The sequence below is a fragment of the Mus pahari genome, chromosome 5 (genome assembly GCF_900095145.1).
Source record: "Mus pahari chromosome 5, PAHARI_EIJ_v1.1, whole genome shotgun sequence".
Taxonomy (NCBI): Eukaryota; Metazoa; Chordata; class Mammalia; order Rodentia; family Muridae; genus Mus; species Mus pahari.
In genome coordinates this window covers 95,106,653-95,125,736 of record NC_034594.1, presented here as the reverse complement: position 1 = coordinate 95,125,736, position 19,084 = coordinate 95,106,653, and the positions used below count along the sequence as shown (strand labels likewise).

At 50.5% G+C, this 19,084-nt stretch overlaps 1 protein-coding gene across 3 annotated transcripts in view; it reads left to right on the top strand.

Annotated features, from left to right (window-relative positions):
• Positions 1–19,084, top strand: part of Steap3 (STEAP3 metalloreductase) — a 42,418-nt gene that overhangs the window by 18,786 nt on the left and 4,548 nt on the right. For all 3 annotated transcript variants that reach the window (XM_021198645.2, XM_029539205.1, XM_029539206.1), the window contains exons 2-4: positions 5,644–6,143; positions 7,980–8,507; positions 15,534–15,698. In XM_021198645.2, coding sequence (XP_021054304.1) covers positions 5,652–6,143; positions 7,980–8,507; positions 15,534–15,698 — 1,185 coding nt within the window. In that variant the 5' untranslated portion in view covers positions 5,644–5,651. The remainder of the gene's footprint in view (positions 1–5,643; positions 6,144–7,979; positions 8,508–15,533; positions 15,699–19,084) is intronic.

The following is a 19,084-nucleotide window of genomic DNA, read 5'->3' as shown; positions in this document are numbered from 1 at the left end:
TTTCATGACCATCTCTCCTGTGCTTCCCCACTCCTGATCCTGAACCCCCCATTCCCCTCCCCATCCCCACCCTCCCAGCTTCCTCCCTCCATCTGCCTCCTGTGACTATTTTATTCCCCCTTCTAAGTGCCACTGAAGCTTTCTAGCTTGGCCCTGCCTTCTTGCTTAGCTTCTTTGGGCCTGTAGGGAAAGGTTTTGTAGTCAATAAGAGAGATAATATGCAGAGACATCTGGAAAAGCCCAGAGCAGAGGCAGAAAGAAGCAGATTGGCTGTGGCCAGGGCTGTCCTCACGAGAGGAAGGGGGGAGAAACCATTCGGGTTATAAGGAGGATGAGTAGCTTGGGGAGGGAAGCCCATGAGCTGGGGCGAGGCCCACAGTTTAGGGTAGTGGAGGAGGTGAGAAAGGCCAGGAGGCTAGTGTGGGAGCTTGGAAATATATAGTGGCACTTGTGGGTAGGGACCGAGGGAACCTAGAGACCAGCGTGGGTTTTGATATGCAGGCACAGGTGTATGTCAATGGAGAGTCACATGTTCCTGCTGGAGGCAAGGAGAACTATCTCTTGTTATGGGAGCGTGGACCTGTTTCACAAGTTCTTGTGGAATGTTGACTTTTATCTATCTGCCAGAAATCCTTCTATAGTCCATCTTGGGTCATTTCTAGACATAGAGACTACTTGAGATCTAAGACCACTGAGTCATCTCATCAGGTCCCCGTATCTGTCTCACTAGCCTGGGACTTACTAATGTGGCTATGTTAGATGCCCAGGGAGCCCCAGTGATCCTCCTCCTCAGCTGTGGGGAGCACCACCATGGCTGGCTTTTCTCCATGGGCCCTGCATATCAGACTTAGGGCCTCATGCTTGCAAGGTACCCTCAACTGAGCATTCCCCTGCAGCCCCTTTAATCTACCTCTTAAATGTCCCTACTCTTCATGCCCCTTAGTGGGGCTACATTTCAGTGTGATTTTTCAGAGGGGACAAACCAGATTCACAGCGGTGGGAGGAATGAGATTCCGCACAACCTCCTGGAAGATTTGCAGCTGTGCCCTATCCAGCTGCATGTCCTTATTTAAACCCCAGACCTTTCAGTGAATAGCAGAGTGGTCCCTCCCATCTGGAGCACAACTGTCCTAACACCAGACCACTCTGGGAGTGTGGAGGGGGTGCCCCCAGACACCCCCAGACAAATCCATCCACACAGTCCTAGAATGATGGACTCAGCAGAGGCGGAAACAAGCCCCAGGGCCCTGCAGGACCAGGGATATTGAAAGCCAAGGGCGTTGTTGAGTCCCAGGGACCAGACAGTGGCTCCTCTCCAACAGCTAACAGTGGCTGTTGCATAAGCTTGGCTTCTCCGCAGGTCACGGGGCTTGGAGGGTTCCACTAGGTAGAAGATGGAGAAACAGCCTTGGGGCGCAGAGTCAAGTGAGTCACAGAATCCAGGCTCAACCCCAAAGCATGCTTACTCTTCAGTTACAGAAATAATAGCCCTTAGAAGCCCAGTTTCTTTAAAAACAAAAACAAAACTTGTATGTGTAATGCCTGGGATTAAACCCAGAGTCTCTGTATATGCTGAACAAGCATATAAAAACAATTGTATTTTTATTTTTAACCAAGTGTCTGTGTGTGGGTGCCTGCACATGAGTGCAGCGCCTGTAGAGGTCAGAGGCATCAGACGCTCTTTGAGCTGAACTTACAGGTGGTGTGCCACACATTGTGGGTGCTAGGAACCAAACTTGTGACTCTTGGAACGCAGTGCACGCTCTAAAACACTGAGCCACCACTCTAGCATATATTTTGCATGTGCCCGATCTGCATATTTGCATATGTTCATTTTTGCATATCTTCAACTGTGCGGCTGTCACCACAGTCAATTTTGTAATATTTGTGTCACTGCAAAAAGAAACCCGGTGCTGGTGAGCTCACTCCCCATTTTCCCTGAAGCCCTCCCTCCTCTGCCTGCAACCACTAATCCGATTTCTATCTGCAGATCTGCTTACTGGTGTCTTCGCACTGACGGAGTCGGAGGATACATGGCCCTTCCCGCTGCCTGTCTCCTAAGCATCTGCTTTTATTTGTTTGTTTGACCTAGGTCTTAGCAAGTAGCCCAGGCTGGCTTTGAACTCAAAGTTCTTCTGCTTAAGTCTTTCAGGTGCTTGGACTGTCGGCAGGCAAGCATACCATGGCAAGGGTCATCAAGCAGGAGCAGGAATTAGTGCATAGCTCCTCTGTACAGCTGAGCAGTGCTCCACTCCTGGGATGGCCTCTGTTCATTTAACAGCCAGTTGATAGGCATTTGAGTTATGCCTGCTTTTCGCTATTATGAGTACTGTTAACATGTGCTTCACATGGATGTGTTTTCATTGATCTCAGAAGCAGAGTGGCTGGGGCAGTGGGAAACTCTCTGCCTAACTTTATGAGGACCCATCAGACAGACCTCCTTCCACAGTGGTCATACCGCTTTCCATTTCTGCTCAGTGTGTGAACTTCTGGTTTCTGGGCTGACGAGATCAAGGCCATCTCCTGTTCTCGTGGGTCAGCGTTTTACTCGTGTGCTGTGGACATGGGGGACTTGTGAGCAGCAGGTTAGCAGGACCTGGGTCTAGGCAGGGACTGTCAGAGGCAAATATCTAACACAGTCCTGACCATGAGAGAGGAATCTGAGGGTAGATAAACATATTCGATCAAACATGGGGTGCCGGGGATGTGACTGTGGATGTCTGATACAGTGCTTGCCCAACATGAATGAGAGAGCCTGGGTTCTATCTCCATCACTGCATAATCCCAGCACTCAGCAAGTAGAGGCAGGAGGATTAGGAGTTAAAGGTCATCCTCAGCTATAAAATGAGTTCAAGGACAGCCTGTGCTGTGTAAGACCTTTTCTTGAAATTAAAACAAAACAAAATGGGGGAGATGGCTCAGCAGATAGAGAGCTTATAGTGCCAGCATGGAGAACTGAGTTTAGATTCCCAGAGCCTACATTAGAGCTAGCAGCAGGGGTGTGTGTGTGTAATCCCAGTGTTCCTACTGCCAGATGTATGGCCGAGATGAGAGCGTGCTGTGCACACTAAACAACTGCTGTGGATAGTAACACCTCAAAAAAAGGTGGTAGGTGAGAGCAACATCGAGGCCGTTAGCTGACCTATGGCGATGTGCACATCCTCTCAGCCCACCCGCAATAGAACACAGCCCTACAGCATCTCCCTCCCCCCACATGAAGGTTAAGAAAAGCAAGTAGGTAGAGGTTGCAGCTTAGTAATAGAATCAATTCGAGCCTTAGTTGTGCAAAGCTCTAGGCTTCATCCTCAGAGTGTGGGTACACACCCAAAGATAGCAGGGGCATCCCAGGAAGCTGGGGGATAGTTGTGGGTTCTGGGTGTTTTTTCTTATGCATTGTATTTTGGAGGGATAACTGCACCCTGAGGATTCCTGCAGGCCGTCCCTGGCTGCTTAGAATCTCAAGGATTGTCACAACCCATGAGAAAAGGCTGGTGCCCATTGTCTGCACGACTATCCTCATTCCTGCGTACCCAGGAGCTGGCAGGAGCTGGCCGGTTGGCTGTACATCAGAGCCAGAATTGCAGCCCATGTTTTTGGCTCTGCTGGGAAGTACGCGGGGACAAGCAGCCTGGGTAGAGACCCAGAGGGGCCAGGATCACCCCAGGCACAGTGCTCTTCTGTCTGTAGCTTGGCAGGGAGGTGAGCAGTGCAGACTACAGACCTAGGCCCAGCAGCTGCAATCGGAGTCTCTCCCTCTGTGCCTTCAGTCTATAAATAGATCCCACCTCAGAGGCCCGGCTTGAGGCCAGACTCAAACTCTTACGTCCACCAAACACACAGGCAGTGGTGACTTCCCGGCCTTCAGACCAGTGGCAGGCCTTGTCCTTGGGTGTGGTCATACCCACAAAGGACTGTGAGGGCAGGGGCTGGGGAAATGCCTTAGCGGGTAAAAAGCCTTTGCTGTGCAAGTGTGAGGAGCTGAGTTCAAATCCTCAGAACCTAAAAAAGGAAAGCTGGACATGGTAGTGAGCATCTGTAATCCCAGCATTCCTCCAGGGAGGTGGGAAGCTCATGGTCCAGCTAGCATAGTGTACAAGAAGGAAAAACCGCAAAGAAGCGCTGTTTGAAACATGGTAGAGAGGCTGACCCCTGATATGTCCAGACTCATATACACAAATGTATACACACACACCCACACACACACACACACACACACACACGACAAACACCTATACCTATGTTAAATGATCTGTTTTAGTGCCAAGGTAAAGGTTTCTCAAGCTTTCTTGGCCAATGTTTATATGCTAATTTTGTAAGGTTTTGCACAAAGCCTTCCCCAGCCTAATTGTCTGCCTTATCCTCCTGCCTAAGCAATTTGAGAGCAAATGCTTCTGTCCACCCAGGCTTCTGGGGTCACACAGATGGTAGCAAATGTGGACACCCTAGTCTGGAGGCCTTGCAGAGTCAGGCAGGATGCCCCGGGTCCCAGGTGGCTGAACATAGGGTCTCCATTGCCAACCTGCAGAGCACTTGCTCCCTCTGGCCCAACCCTCTAATCTCTAGGGCCTGAGGGGTGCCTGGCATCAGTGCAGAGGGGGCTTCTCCTGCAGCCAGTGCTTGGTCAGTATTTACTAATGACACCTGTGAGTGTAGACGTGCCCAGCCCTCCTCCTGGTCTACTTATTGCTGCAGCCTTGTAAGGAAAGCAGTGTGTGTGTGTGTGTGTGTGTGTGTGTGTGTGTGTGTGTGTGTGTATACACAAGTGCCAGCACAATGTCTTTTTCAGCCACTTTCCCCCTTATTTCTTGAGATAGGGTCTCTCACTGGGACTTGAAACCCATTCAGCTAGGCTGGCAGGGCTGTGGTTGCCCGGGGATCTGCCTGGCTGCACACACAGGCTCACGCAACCACACCTGGCTTTTGTACATGGATTCTGGAGGTCCCACCTCAGATCCTCATGTGTCCGTGTCAAGCACTGTCTCCACTGAGCTGCCTCCCATCCCAGTTCCTTGCGTTTACCATTCCTCTCTGTAGAAAACAAGAGAGTCTGTGCTGGCAGCCGGCAGGACAGGTGTGCATTGTGCTGGAATTCCTGCTTCTCAGCTGCTGAGAGGCTTCACCCAGATTCCTTTCTCCTGTCCCATGTCCTCTTAAGTTATCTTGACTCACCCCCATGTGTCTGTGTGCGGTGTGTGTGCACGAGTATGTGTATGCCTGTTGTTCTCCACCTTATCCAATGTGTCAGGGTCTCAAGGTGAACCCAAAGATCTCCAATACGACTAACCTAACTAATCAGCTTGCTCCAGGGATCCTCTCTCTCTAAGTTCTGAGCTCCATATCCACCCAGCATTTATGTGGGTGCTGGGGATCCAAACTCTGGTCCTGTGCTCACGTGGCTTTCCCTCCAGAGCCATCTTCCCAGTCTTCCTCATCGGGAGGCATTCCCCCACACTGTGCATACATCATCTGGGTAAGGGCTGCCCTTGATCCTCTAGGGCCTGTGTTTGCAAGAGGGATACTCATTGCTGTGTGCTGGATGAAGGCCTAACCAGCCTTTTTGACACAAATTGGGAGGTAGAGAACCAGATATCCTGGGAGACCTCCAGTGACCTCCAGTGACCCAGTCTTTGCATTCTCTTACAGGCTCTGCTATGTCGGGGGAGATGGACAAACCGCTGATCAGTCGCCGCCTGGTGGACAGTGATGGCAGTCTGGCTGAGGTCCCCAAGGAGGCCCCCAAAGTGGGCATCTTGGGCAGCGGGGATTTTGCCCGTTCCCTGGCCACACGCCTGGTGGGCGCTGGCTTCAGTGTGGTGGTGGGGAGCCGTAACCCCAAACGCACGGCTGGCCTCTTCCCCTCCTTAGCCCAAGTGACTTTCCAGGAGGAGGCCGTGAGCTCTCCGGAGGTCATCTTTGTGGCCGTGTTCCGGGAGCACTACTCCTCACTGTGCGGCCTCGCTGACCAGTTGGCTGGCAAGATCCTCGTGGACGTAAGCAACCCCACGGAGAAGGAGCATCTTCAGCACCGCCAGTCTAACGCTGAGTACCTGGCCTCACTCTTCCCTGCTTGCACTGTGGTGAAGGCCTTCAACGTCATCTCTGCGTGGGCCCTACAGGCTGGCCCAAGGGATGGGAACAGGCAGGTAGGTGCTAGGGAATGGCCGCCAGCATCCCTCATGCCACTGTAACAATCTCATCTCACACAGCAGGAAGTTGGAGCTTGGAGGCGTTAATGATCTTAACCCAGAGCTGGTGAGTTGGAATTTGAAGCCTACTTATATAGACATGGGACCCATGTTCTTTTTGAGACGGGAACTGGGTTTCCTCAGAGTAAGAAGGAAAAGATGACAGCTGCTGACTTGGGAGTCAAGGAGCTATTTTGGGGTCTGGAGAAATGGCGCAGTGGGCAAATTATGAGCTATGCCACTATTAGAGCCCAAGTTTAGCTCCCTAGCATCCACGTGGAAACTGGATGTGGTGGCTGTAATTCCAGCCTGTGGGGAGGTGGGGTGGAGGGTGTAGAGACAGGGTCCCCTGGAGCTTGGTAGCCAACCAGTCTAATGAAGAAAGGCAAGCTTGGTTTCAATGGGATAGAGCGAAAGAGAATAGAATAAGGCATTATTCTCATTTCCTTTCTGTTGCTGGGATAAAATACTCTGAAAGGGCTTCTTTCGGCTTATAGGCCACAGTCCACCATTGTAGTAAGTCAGGGTAAGAACCCAGGCCTGTCTGCTATCCCACGTAGCATCACCTCTGTGCAGGGAACTCACTCACAGCCAGGGAAGTACAGCAGAAACCACAGAGGAATGCTGCTTGCTGGCTCATTCAGGTTCATGGTTAGCATGCTTTCTCACAAAGCTCAGGACCACATGCCTAGGAAAGGTGCCGCCCACAGTGGGCTAGGCCCTCCTGCATTAATTAACAAGGCACCACCCCTCCACCCCCTACACACACACACACACACACACACACACACACACACGCCCACAGGCCAATCTGATCTGGGCAGTGGCTCTTCTCAGGTGACTTAATGGCCACATTGATAGCTAAAGCTGACTAGGACAGAGGGCTTGGAGCAGACAGAGCAAGAAGACTTGCTGGAAATGTCTAAGGCCCTCAGCTGGCCTTAGACTCAGGCTCAGGAAGCAGAAAGGACAGCTCAGGCTGATTTGACAACCTGCAAAGGAACCAAAGTTAAAAACAACAACAACAACAATAACACTCCCCCTCCCTCAAGCAAACAAACAATCAAAAACAAGGCTCTGAGACCCCAGTCTGTTCATCTGAAAGATGGGTGTCATAATACTGACCTGCAGGCTTAGCAGGAAACTGAGATCACTAAACGGACAGACTAACTAATAGTAACTAACAGCCCAGTTACTATTTGAGACTAGATGGACCTCAGCTATGTCAACAGGGCCCTCGGAGTTCTTGGGGACCTGAAGACACTAATGTGTCTTCCACTGGAGTTCAAAGGGCACAGTGGACTTACAGGCTGAGACTGCAGGCAGTGCTGGGGACTGATGTCTCTGTGGAACCAAAGGATAGCCTCATAGAGAACACCTCTGCATTAAAGGGTGCATCTGCAATTGCTGCTACACATTCAGGGGCCACATGTAAGATGCAGTCACTCATCACTTTGCCATCAGAAGCAACTGTTCCAGAGGTGACAGGGCCTGCCTGCCTGACCATCTAGCATGACAGCATTGCCATTGAGCCGGCAAGACACCCACAGGGAGAGCTTTGTCTAATCCAGTGGTGGCTCTCAAGGGGAGGCCATGGGGCCTCTGGGAACATCCTTGGGTCCAGCATCAGAACCATCTTGCAATTCCACTTGTACCATCAATTGGCCACTCATGGAACTGATACCTGCCCCTCTATGCCTCAGTTTCTTCACTTCACTGAGGAGCTAGACCTTGGTGGTCTCCATAGCCTTGGCCACACCTATGACTCCACACCCGTCTGCTTCTCTCCTACAGGTGCTCATCTGCAGTGACCAGCTGGAAGCCAAGCGCACCATCTCAGAGATGGCACGTGCCATGGGTTTCACGCCCCTGGACATGGGATCCTTGGCCTCATCTCGGGAGGTAGAAGCCATACCCCTGCGCCTCCTTCCATCCTGGAAGGTGCCCACCCTCCTGGCACTGGGGCTCTTTGTGTGCTTCTATGCCTACAACTTCATCCGGGACGTTCTACAGCCATACATTCGGAAAGATGAGAACAAGTTCTACAAGATGCCTTTGTCTGTGGTCAACACCACACTACCCTGTGTGGCTTACGTGATGCTGTCCCTGGTGTACCTGCCTGGTGTGCTGGCAGCTGCGCTTCAGCTGAGGAGGGGGACCAAGTACCAGCGCTTCCCAGACTGGCTGGACCACTGGCTGCAGCATCGCAAGCAGATCGGGCTGCTCAGCTTCTTCTTCGCGATGCTGCACGCTCTCTACAGCTTCTGCCTGCCGCTGCGCCGCTCCCACCGCTACGATCTGGTCAATCTGGCTGTGAAGCAGGTACGACCCACCGCTATCCCTGGGAGCTGGCTGGGTACCAGTGTGTCTGTCCTTGCTCATACTTAAACAAGGCAAGGACAAGGAAGAGCAGACACTTAGAAGTTCTTGAGCACTGAGGAGGAAGACATAGACGGGAGAGAGGTGCCAGTGTACGTGTGTGTGCGTGTGTGTGTGTGTGTGTGTGTGTGTGTGCGCGTGTGTGTGCACACGTGTGTGCATGTGTGCGTGTGCGTGTGCGTGTGCGTGTGCGTGTGTGTGTGTTGCTCTCTATAAGTGTGGGTACGTACCTGCTACGGAGCACCTGTGGCGGTTAGAGTTGGTCCTTACCTTGTTTGAGGCAGGGTCTACTCCTGTTGGCCTCTGTGTACCCTACTCTTGCTGTCCCTCAAGCTTCTGTACACTCACCCAAAGACTGAGCTGCCACCTGCTGAGAGGGAACAAGGGCAAGGGACTGGTTTGGGTTTCTGAGGTTTTTGTTGGCTTGCTTGTCTTCTGTGCATGTGTGTATAGGTCAGAAGACACCATAAGCTGCCATCTCTCAGGTGCTTCTCATTTGAGACAGTGTCTCCCCTCAACCTAGAATGTTACCACGCAGGCTAGATGAGGTGGCCAGCAAACTCTAGGCATCTGCCTGTCTCCATCTCCCATTTTCAAATCTCTGGGATTAAACTTGTGTGTGTGTGCATGTGTATGTGCATGTGTGTGTGTGTGTGTGTGTGTGTGTGTGTGTGTGTGTGTATGCGTGCGCGCATGTATGTGGGGGGGGTGTGTGGGTGTGTGCGCTCATGTGTCTGTGTGTACACATGTGTGCATGCACATGTGTCTGTGTGCACACGTGTGTGACCTCATGCTTTTGTGGCAAACACTTTATCCGCTGACCTATCTCACCAACCTTATTTATTTATGGATTTATGGAATAAATAAGCTCAGCTTAGTTATTCATGTGTTCTGGGGTTCAAACTCAGACCATCATGCTTGCAAGGCAGGCACTTTACCATCTGAGATAGCACCTCAGCGCTCATCCTCATCCGTAACTGAGCTGTGGTCTTATTGACTCATTTAAGAAAGCCATATGGCACCACACAGCCCAGTGGGTTCCTGGGCAGTGGAGGCCTTTGAGCCAAGAGAGTAATAATGGTGGCATCAGTAGGTAGTGACGCACACAGGAGCAGTCTGACATCTCTCCTGGTTTCCAGCCTGGTTCTCTACTCTTAGCTCCAAACTCAAGACTATGCATGCCTCTGCTTTTCTTATTCTGTGTCAGCCTTGGACCCCAGGTTACTGGCTGCATCCTGCCTGCACAGGACATCAGTCTCCCAGCGAGTTCAACCCAGGGCTAACAAAGCACGTGTCACCCACCCTCATTCTAGCTCCAGCAGCTGCTCAGGGTACAGGGACCCCATGAGGCAAGGCTCCTCCCTGACATGCTCACCAATGGGCACAGAGGTCACGCTGCTGCTGGTCCACCGGCCTCTACCCCCTGCCCACCTCAGGCTCCAACTTCTCTACTGTGGCTTCTCTGAAGCCTCCATCTTCCCATCCACAGGCACCTGGTGCAGCCTCTGTGGCTCAGGCTTTGCTCAGAGGAGCGAGGTCCTGGCTGGAGCTGAGAAGGGAAAAAATAATAGTCACGAGTTCTTCCAAAGGAGCTCTCTGTGCTCCCGGCACGCTAGAAGAGCTATACTAAGCTGTGGTGGATTCCTCTGTCCCCTCCCCCGTTCATTCCCTAAGGCAAGGGCTGTACTATACTGATCTTTACAGAATGAGAAAAACCAAGGCACTGAGAGGTTGTGTAAGTAGACTGAAGACACACAGCAGTGTTGGGAACTAGAACTGGCCATTCTATACCAGAGCCATGATGGTGCCCATATTACTTTCTGCAGAATAACAAGCCAAATTAACAGCTGAGTAAATGATCTTAGAATTTAGTTCATTCATTCATTCATTCATTCATTCATTCTCCAGGCACTTGCTCTATAAGGTCCTATTGCCACAGGTATGAGTAAGAAAGGCTTCAGCTGGAATGCAGTGGCACAGAGGGCTGAAGGCCAGAGCTCCAGGCTCATCCTTCATCATTGATTAGAACCTAGACTGGGCTGGGAGGGTGTGTGTCACTCAGCCAGGAGAGTGATGACATGCGTGTGAAACCCTGCTTTGAGTCCCAGCACCACATAAACTGAAGGTGGTGGTGAATGCTTGTAAAAAAGCTGCACTCAGGAGGTGGAGGCAGGAGGATCAGAAGTCGAAGGCTATCCTTGGCTACTTACTGAGTTGGAGGCCAGCCTGTGCTACATGCAACCATGTCTCAAAAAACAAAATGATGAAATAGTTTAACTAATCAATACAAATAGAGCAATCAATACACGTGTTGAGCTCTTTTATCTTGGGGTCCCGATATATAAGTCTTCATCTTTCTTAATGTTAATGGTTTTGCTGCCCTGTACTGTTGCTGCTGCTGTTGTTGCCGCTGCTGTTGTTGCTGCTGTTTGTTGTTTTATCGTGCTAGGGATAAAACTCAGGGTCTCCCACAAGCTAAACAAGTACTCTACCACTGAGTTACATCCCCAACCTCTTTTCGCTTTGTTTTGGTATTCTTTTTTAAATATTGAGGCAGGGTCTCACTAAGTTGCTTGGGGGTACCCTTGAGCTCACTCTGAAGCCCAGAAGTTATAATCCTACAGCCTCGACTTCCTAAGGTAGTTGAGCTTACAGACCTCCACCATCAAGTCCAGGTTGATATGTTCTTCTAAAACAGGAGGGAGCTTTCCCAGTGTGGGGACCCTGTACTACTGAATGGGATTCAGACAGAGTGTCCTGCTCAGGAGATGGCGGGTGCAGGGGCTGGAGCCCTGGATGTTCAGCCCTCTCTGCTGTGTAGGCAGGTGTTCAGGTAGAGCTGAGGAAGAAAAGGCCCACCCACTCCCAGTGCGCAAAGGAAACCACTGCCCCCCCAGCCCCAACTGCCTAATTCCCTTTCTCTGTGTGTGTGTGCGTGCTCATCTGTGTGCAGGTGCACATGCATGTCTATGCACATAACTGTGTGTGCCTCTGCATGTGCAGGCAGAGGACAGCCTAGGCTGGTGTCTTAGTTCGGATTTTATTGCTGTGAAGAGACACCATGACCAAGGTAACTTTTGTAAAGGACAACATTTAATTGGGGCTGGCTTACAGTTTCAGAGGTTCAGTCCATTATCATCATGGTGAGAAGCATGACAGCATCCAGGCAGACATGGTGCTGGAGGAGGAGCTGAGAGTTCTACATCTTAATATGAAGGTAGACAGGAGAGGACTGTCTTTGCAGGAGGCAGAGCTTGAGCATCAGGAGCCTTCAAAGCCCACCCCCACAGTGATGAACTTCCTCTAACAAGGCCACACTCACTCCACCAAGGCCACACCTCCTAATAGTGCCACTTCCTATGGGCCAAGCATATTCAAACCACCACAGTTGTCGACCATTAAGTACTCTCCACCTTGGTTTTTGTTTTTGCTGTTTAGGGGACTTTTTGATCGTTTTGTTTCTTGAGACAAGGTCTCTCACTTGCCTGGAACTTGCTAAGTGGGTTAAGCTGTCTGTCCAGGGGGACTTAGGGTTCCACTTGTCTCTGCTTTCCCCATGTTGAGGTTATAAGCATGTGTCATGTCCAGATTTTTTCTTTTTTTTATATAGGGTCAAGTGATATAACTGAGGTCTTTGTGCCATTGACTGAGTCCCCACCCCTCCCTCTTAATTTATGCCATCGTCTAAATTCTCTGCCTGGCCCAGACCTTCCTCGATGTTATATTAATGCAGTGTTGCCTTCATGCCAACGTCATGGCCCAGATGGCACTGGTGGATTGGTCTCACCCTTACAGGACATGGTCTGTCCCTTAAAGGGGATTCAGCTGTTTTGCCAAAGTCTCAAAGATAGAGCCAGGCTGATGGAACATGTCTGAGATGACTCTCATCACAAAGACTGGGGTTTAGCACGCCAATGCCTGGCAGGGATGAGCTGATTCAACCTGGATATGTTTAGGCAGGTGGGCCACTGATTGACTGCACCTTTGGGTCCCAGGCCTGGATAGTGGTGGGGAATGTTATATCCAGTCCCTGAAGCCTTACCTGCAGGAAGCAGTCACCCTTGTCTGCTGTTGGCCACTTAGGACAGTGCCTCCCTGTGGCCACTGCTCACATTGGCTGCTGCAATGGGAATAGAGAACACATTAACATTAACATGGGCACAGAGAACCCCTCCAAGATTTCCTTGAATCCCAAGACAGTGCAGACTGGAAGGTCAAGGCCTTCGAGATCTACTGACAGCATCATGACTATCTCTAACTGCCATTGGCATGGCTTTTGGACTTGCCCGTGTGCTTCATAGAGATGCATTTCCAGATTAGAAGTCGAGGTAGAAAGCAACATTTGACCCACAAGCAGCTTTCCCTAGCTAGCCAGTGTGGGATCACCAGATAACATTTAGCTGACTGTGGGCCTGGGGAGTCATTCAGCCAAGGGCTTGCCTTGCAAGTGTGAGGATCTGAGTTTGATCCATCACAAGAAGTCATATGAAAACGCTGAGCGTGATGGCATCTGCCGGCCCTCCCATGCTGGGGATGCAGCAGAGATGACAGATCCCTGTGCTCTCTGACCAGCAGCTTGGCCTACTTGCCAAGTTCCACATTCAGTAACACGCAACCGCCCCCCCCCCAGGCATGTTCCCTGCTCATCACTGCGGGGCAGGGGGTGGGGCCACGAGTTTTGCAAGTCAATATTGACTACACTGCAGTTATACAGAGCCGGACTTGTGATATTAACCACCCGAGCTCAGCGAGCAGATGAGTAATGGATGAACAGCAGACCACGTGGAGATGACTTGCTTAGCCACCACCACCAGCCATGAGTCAGTCTTGTTTGGGGGCTGCTACAGCAAGAACCTGTGCCCTCTGTAAGGTCAGGTCAGTCTCTCCTCATGAGCAAATGCTGCTCCAGCTGATTTGACCACATCGTGATTACCAGCAAAATCCCAGCTTCTTTGGCTTTGTCAAGTAAAGAAAGGTCCAGAGACAGTGTTTCAAAGTCCCACATGGCTGGCAGCCAGGAAAGAAGCAGGTCTCCCAGCTCCTGGTCCTCTCGTGGCTTTCAGATACCAATATGAAGAAGCCTACCCTAAAATAATACAGAGCGGGGAGTAGGGGGAGGAGAGGAATTGGTGGTGCCACCACTCAGTTGGTCGAGCGCTTGCTTAGCGTGTTCAAAGACCAGGGTTCCCTCCAGAACCGCATGCAACCTGGCAGTGTGGTGCAAGTTTGAGGTCATGGCACTTACTTGGAAAGTGGAGGAAGGAGGATCCGTTCAAGGTCATCCTTGGCTACATTGTGAGTTGGAGGTCAGCCTGAGCTATATGAGACCCTGACTCAAAAAAAAAAAAAAAAGAAGCCAGGCCATCAGTTTACACTCTACAGGCAGAGTGGCATTTTCTTGGTTTCTTTAGTTTCTGAGCTTTGCAGCCATTTTTGCTTAGCCCCTGGATTCATTTTTAATATTTTATGGCAGTAACGGGCTTATGTGAGTTTTTTTTCTCCCCTCCTGAAGTAGTCACACACCTGACTCACTGACTCACTCTGTTAGGAGAGGCAGAGAGCAGCCTGCTTAGTCCTCTGTTCTCAGGGGAGGCTTTATTGCTTTTTTTACTGGTAGATAAAAGCAAGAGCATTCAGGGCTGAGATGGGGCATGACAACAGTCCTAATGGAAGAACCTTGATCTAAGTTCTTCCCCATGCCGGCGCTGGGTCAGGGAATGCCAGTGGTGAGGAGGGAGACCTCCTCGGGGTTGCCAGAGCATCCCTGATGGACCTGCATCCCTGCAGCTCAGAGGGAGACATCACTTATGACAGAACGTGTCCGCCGGGCTTAGCACACAGTAGGGTCTTCCTAAGTGCTTGCTTAACTAACCAGGGAAGGGATGTCAGTCCGTTACCTGGCAACGGTTGAGCTAGCGCTGTGTGCCTCGGAGAGAAGGACATGCATGTGGGAAGGAGGTCTGAGGGGTTTGAGTATGGAGAGGGGAGGGGGATGTTGTCGAGTGTCACTGCGTGCCCTCAGTGTAAGCCAGTAATGAAGCAGGTTGAATCAGGCTAGGAGGGGAGGCAGCTGGCAGAGCTGTGGGTCACAGAGAGGGGTTGCAGCCTGAAACTGTTCCTCTCCACTGTCCTGCACCGTGGGTGCTGGGAAACAATGTGGGGCAGCCAGGCTTACAGAACATATATTTCTTTGGTTGGTGGGGTTGAGCTAGGAGTCAGAGTCTCAATGTGTAGCCCAGGCTAGGTTTGAACCAGTGATCCACCGGCCTGGCTGAGTGTCTGTTCGTCCTGTCAATCTCCCTGATCTCTTACCAGATAAGCTGAGGTGACCCTTATGCTTGGCCAGCAGCCAGAGAGGGAGCCATGACTTGGGAAAGTAACTCAGCCTTTGTCTTGTGTCCTTGATCCCTACAATGGGTGCATAGTGCTCTCTGTCTTAAGGAGTATCCAAGAGATTAATAACTTTTAAAAAGATTGATTGATTGATTGATTGATTAAGTAATTAATTAGAGATGGGGTTTCTCTGTCCTGGCTGTCTTGAAACTCACTCTGTAGACCAGACTGGCCTTGAATTCACAAAAATCCACCTGCCTCTGCCTTCCAAGTGCTGGGATTAAAGGCCTGCACTACCACCATCCAGGTAATAGATGTATTTTTATTTACATGTATATGTCCGTGTATGAGTATGTACACATGAGTACAAGAGCTCTTGAAGGCCAGAAGAGGGGGTCAGAGCCCCTGGAGTGGGAGTTATAGGTGGTAGTGAACTGCCTGACTTGGGTGCTAAGAACCAAACCTGGCTCCTCTGCAAGAGCAAGTGCTTGTAACTGTCGAGCCATCTCTACAGCACATGCTAGCCATCCGGCAGAGCATGAACGTAACTGTGACTCTCTTGTCCTTTGGTGCTTAGTCAATGTGTTTTAGGGTGCCAGCCTCGGCTACAGTGGTCACGGTTTTTTCTCTTGTCAGGTCCTGGCCAACAAGAGCCGCCTCTGGGTTGAGGAAGAAGTCTGGCGGATGGAGATATACCTGTCCCTGGGTGTGCTGGCCCTGGGCATGCTGTCACTGCTGGCGGTCACCTCGCTCCCGTCCATTGCCAACTCCCTCAACTGGAAGGAGTTCAGCTTCGTGCAGGTAACACAGATTCCCCTTAGAGCCAGCTGCAGCTTGGCTCCTGGTCATAGGCAGGGCACTGGGTCAGGTGCTGAAAACTCCCCACCTTGCAGGGTCTCCCAGCCTTCTGATCCTGCTTCAGTTTGCTCAGGACAAGTTCATCTTTCTGACCCTGGGGTGTTTGTCACATAGAGGTTCTGACAAGAATGGAGGACAGAGCATGGAACTGGGGCTGACCTTACTCAGGGGACACAGTGCTTCCATACAGAGTCATCGCAGGATCCTAGTGTACATGGGAAGCAGTGAGCTGTGACTTAGCTTGGAAACTCTGCCAGCACACACCCTCAGCTCAACGTGTAACCCGTCCCCATGTGGGGCAGGTGGGAACTAAGTATGAGACTTGCTGGGTGATAGAATCAAGCAGTGTTTCCTAAATGGCGCAGTTTCTTGGAAAAATCCAGAGAAAAAGGATGAGGACCAGGGTGTCACTTACAGGTAGAGTACTTGCCTAGCATGTGCAAGGCTCATGCTTCAATCTCTGTGATAGATAGATAGATAGATAGATAGATAGATAGATAGATAGATAATAGACTAGATAGGTAAATAGATAGGATGGATGGATGGATGGTTAGATAGATAGATAGATAGATAGATAGATAGATAGATAGATAGATAGATAGATAGATAGATAGATAGATAGACAGACACATACATACATACATACATACATATGCAAATATATAGGTGATAGATAGATAGATAGGCAAATAGACAGATAGGTGATAGATACATAGATACATACATACATACATACATAGGCAAATAGACAGGTGATAGATAGATAGATAGATAGATAGATAGATAGATAGATAGATAGATAGATAGATAGATAGATAGATAGAGTGGATCCATGTTGGTACAGATGGTAGACATAGAGATGAATGATTGCATGTATGAATTGATGGTGATAGGTAAACAGACAGATGGACAGACAGATAAATGATAGTCCTCCAATAGATTATGGATTTACTTGCCCTAAGAGAGTCATGGTATACATTGACATATTGGAGACTCTAGTGTAGTTTATACACACAGACTTCTGATATCCAGGTATCTGTGAACACTGCCACATTGATTCTGTCTCTCAGCTGACAGCTGCCAACATTCAAGGAGCCAATGCTACTGGGAAGGGTCTCCTTTGCATTCCTCAAGGCAGTGGCCACTCTGAGCACACACCGCATACCAGGTGGCACTCTAGGCCCAGGATGCAGTTGGTATCAAGGTGACAGAGCACACCACCCACCTGGGGACTTGTCTCAAATTCCCTGGGCACCTCCCGCTATTCTTCATAAAACACAGGAGGGTCAGCACCTGCAGATCAACTCGTCCCTCCAGTGAACGGAGGCTGTCTCATCCTGGCTCCTGCCAGTTGTATCAGGGCCGAGAACAGCCTCATACCAACCCCCACTGTCAAGCAAAACCTGTCATAGCTTCTCTGTTCATCAAGAACTCAGAGGGACAATGACAGAATACTGTTCTTATGTAATCCAAATTAATTCTTTGTGACTAGGGACACTTAGTGTACCTTAGAACGAAACAGTTGTGGTTGGTTTTTAAAGCATGGCTGTGAATCTCAAGGCTCTGCTTTTCCCAGAAGGCACCTGGAAGAGGGCTCAGAGCTGACGCACACTGGCCTAAGAGGGCGGGGAGGAAAGGACTTTTCTTGATCTGGGACTAATCCCTGTTTGTCTCATACCCAAATCTTGGATTTTTCTCTTCCCGCCTCAAGTATCCCGGGTATGTGGTTTGGTCACAATTAAAACAGGCTGTGGGTCGCTTCCCTTTCCAGAAAGTTCTTTCCTTAAGCAGCTGTAGATTACATGCTCCAGCTCTGGCTGCTGCAGGAAGCCCGTGGATTTGATTTTGTTAGCAAAAGCAGGCTAGGGCTCCAGAAGTCATGCTTTGCTTTACATATTGAAGCGAGTGAAATGGCAGGGTTTCATCTGTGGGTGTCTGATGCCTGTGCTCTAGCCTCAGGAACCTCAGCCCCCTCTCCTGAGGGCCCTAGTATGGAGGAGGGTCTGCCGGGGCGCCCTGAGGCCAGTTCCAGCACCACCTGCTCTGTGCATGTGGGCAGACCATGTCCCTGCCCCCAGCCTTCAATTTGCACTCCTGAAAAATGAAATTAATGTCGTAAATGTTTGTGAGGTGGGTGAGAGGAAAAGGGAAAGCACCTTGCTCCTCTTCTTGGGGTGTCTGGTCGCACCCCTCTATCTCTGAAAAGCACCAGCCATCTGTCTCTGCTTAGGCTGGGGACAGGGTCTCACTGCCCTCTTGGGCTCCGAGATCCTCTTCTCTGGGACTACAGGTGCATGCTACAGACCTGACTCCCAACGGCTACTGTCTCTGTCTCTGTCTCTGTCTCTGTCTCTGTCTCTCACTATGTTATGCCTGGCTGTCCACTGGGCATGTGAAATACATCATAAACTCTTATTGTCAGCCACCATCGGGGAAAGGTTCTAAAGCACAACCAACGCACTTCCTGAGAGAGAGAGAGAGAGAGAGAGAGAGAGAGAGAGAGAGAGAGAGAGAGAGATCAGGCTTCCTGCTCAGATGCTCAGGGACAGCCTGGAAGTCTAGGTGACCCGTAAACGTGCGTGCTGCCCTCCAGTGGCAGGAACACAGGATCAGTTCCAAAGCACCCATTGGCCACTCTGATTCACCAGATACTTTATCTCCATGCTCTGGAGCTTCTGTCTCATCGTGTCCCTGTCCCTGTCCCTGTCCCCACCCAGGACTATGAGTGGACACGCGTAAAAGGCAGGCTTTCTGTGCCCAATAACAGCTGGGAGGTTTCCAAGGGAAGAGCTGGCCTTGACTCATGTCAAGTTCACGTGCAGTGAGGACTATCGGATTGAGAAACCTATTGGTGTTCTCAAGACCCTGGTCCAACCCCTGGGCCAACCCCTGAGCCTGGAATGCTTTGTTTAGCTGATCTGAGAGCCACTGAAATATTGACGCCATTAAAAGATCCCATAGGCCTGCATTTAACCTTCTGTTTCCAAGGTGATTCGGGTGTTGTTTTGTTATGTTTAGTTTAGTTTGGTTTGGTCCGATTTGGCTTGGTCTGGTCTGACCTGGTCTGATCTGGTCTGGGTTGGTTTGGGTTGGTTTGGGTTGGTCTGGTCTGATCTGGTTTGGTTTGGTTTGGTTTGGTTTGGTTTCAGTTCAGTTTGAGGGGACAGAGTCTCATTTAGTCCAGGCTGGCCTCAAACTTGAGCTGTGTAGTAAAGGAAACCATTGAATGAATGCCTGACCCTTCTGCCTCAGCTCCCAAGTGCTGGGATCAGGCATGGGTCATCCCATGCATGTGTGTGGTACTGTGATACCTTTGTGCATGCTAGGCA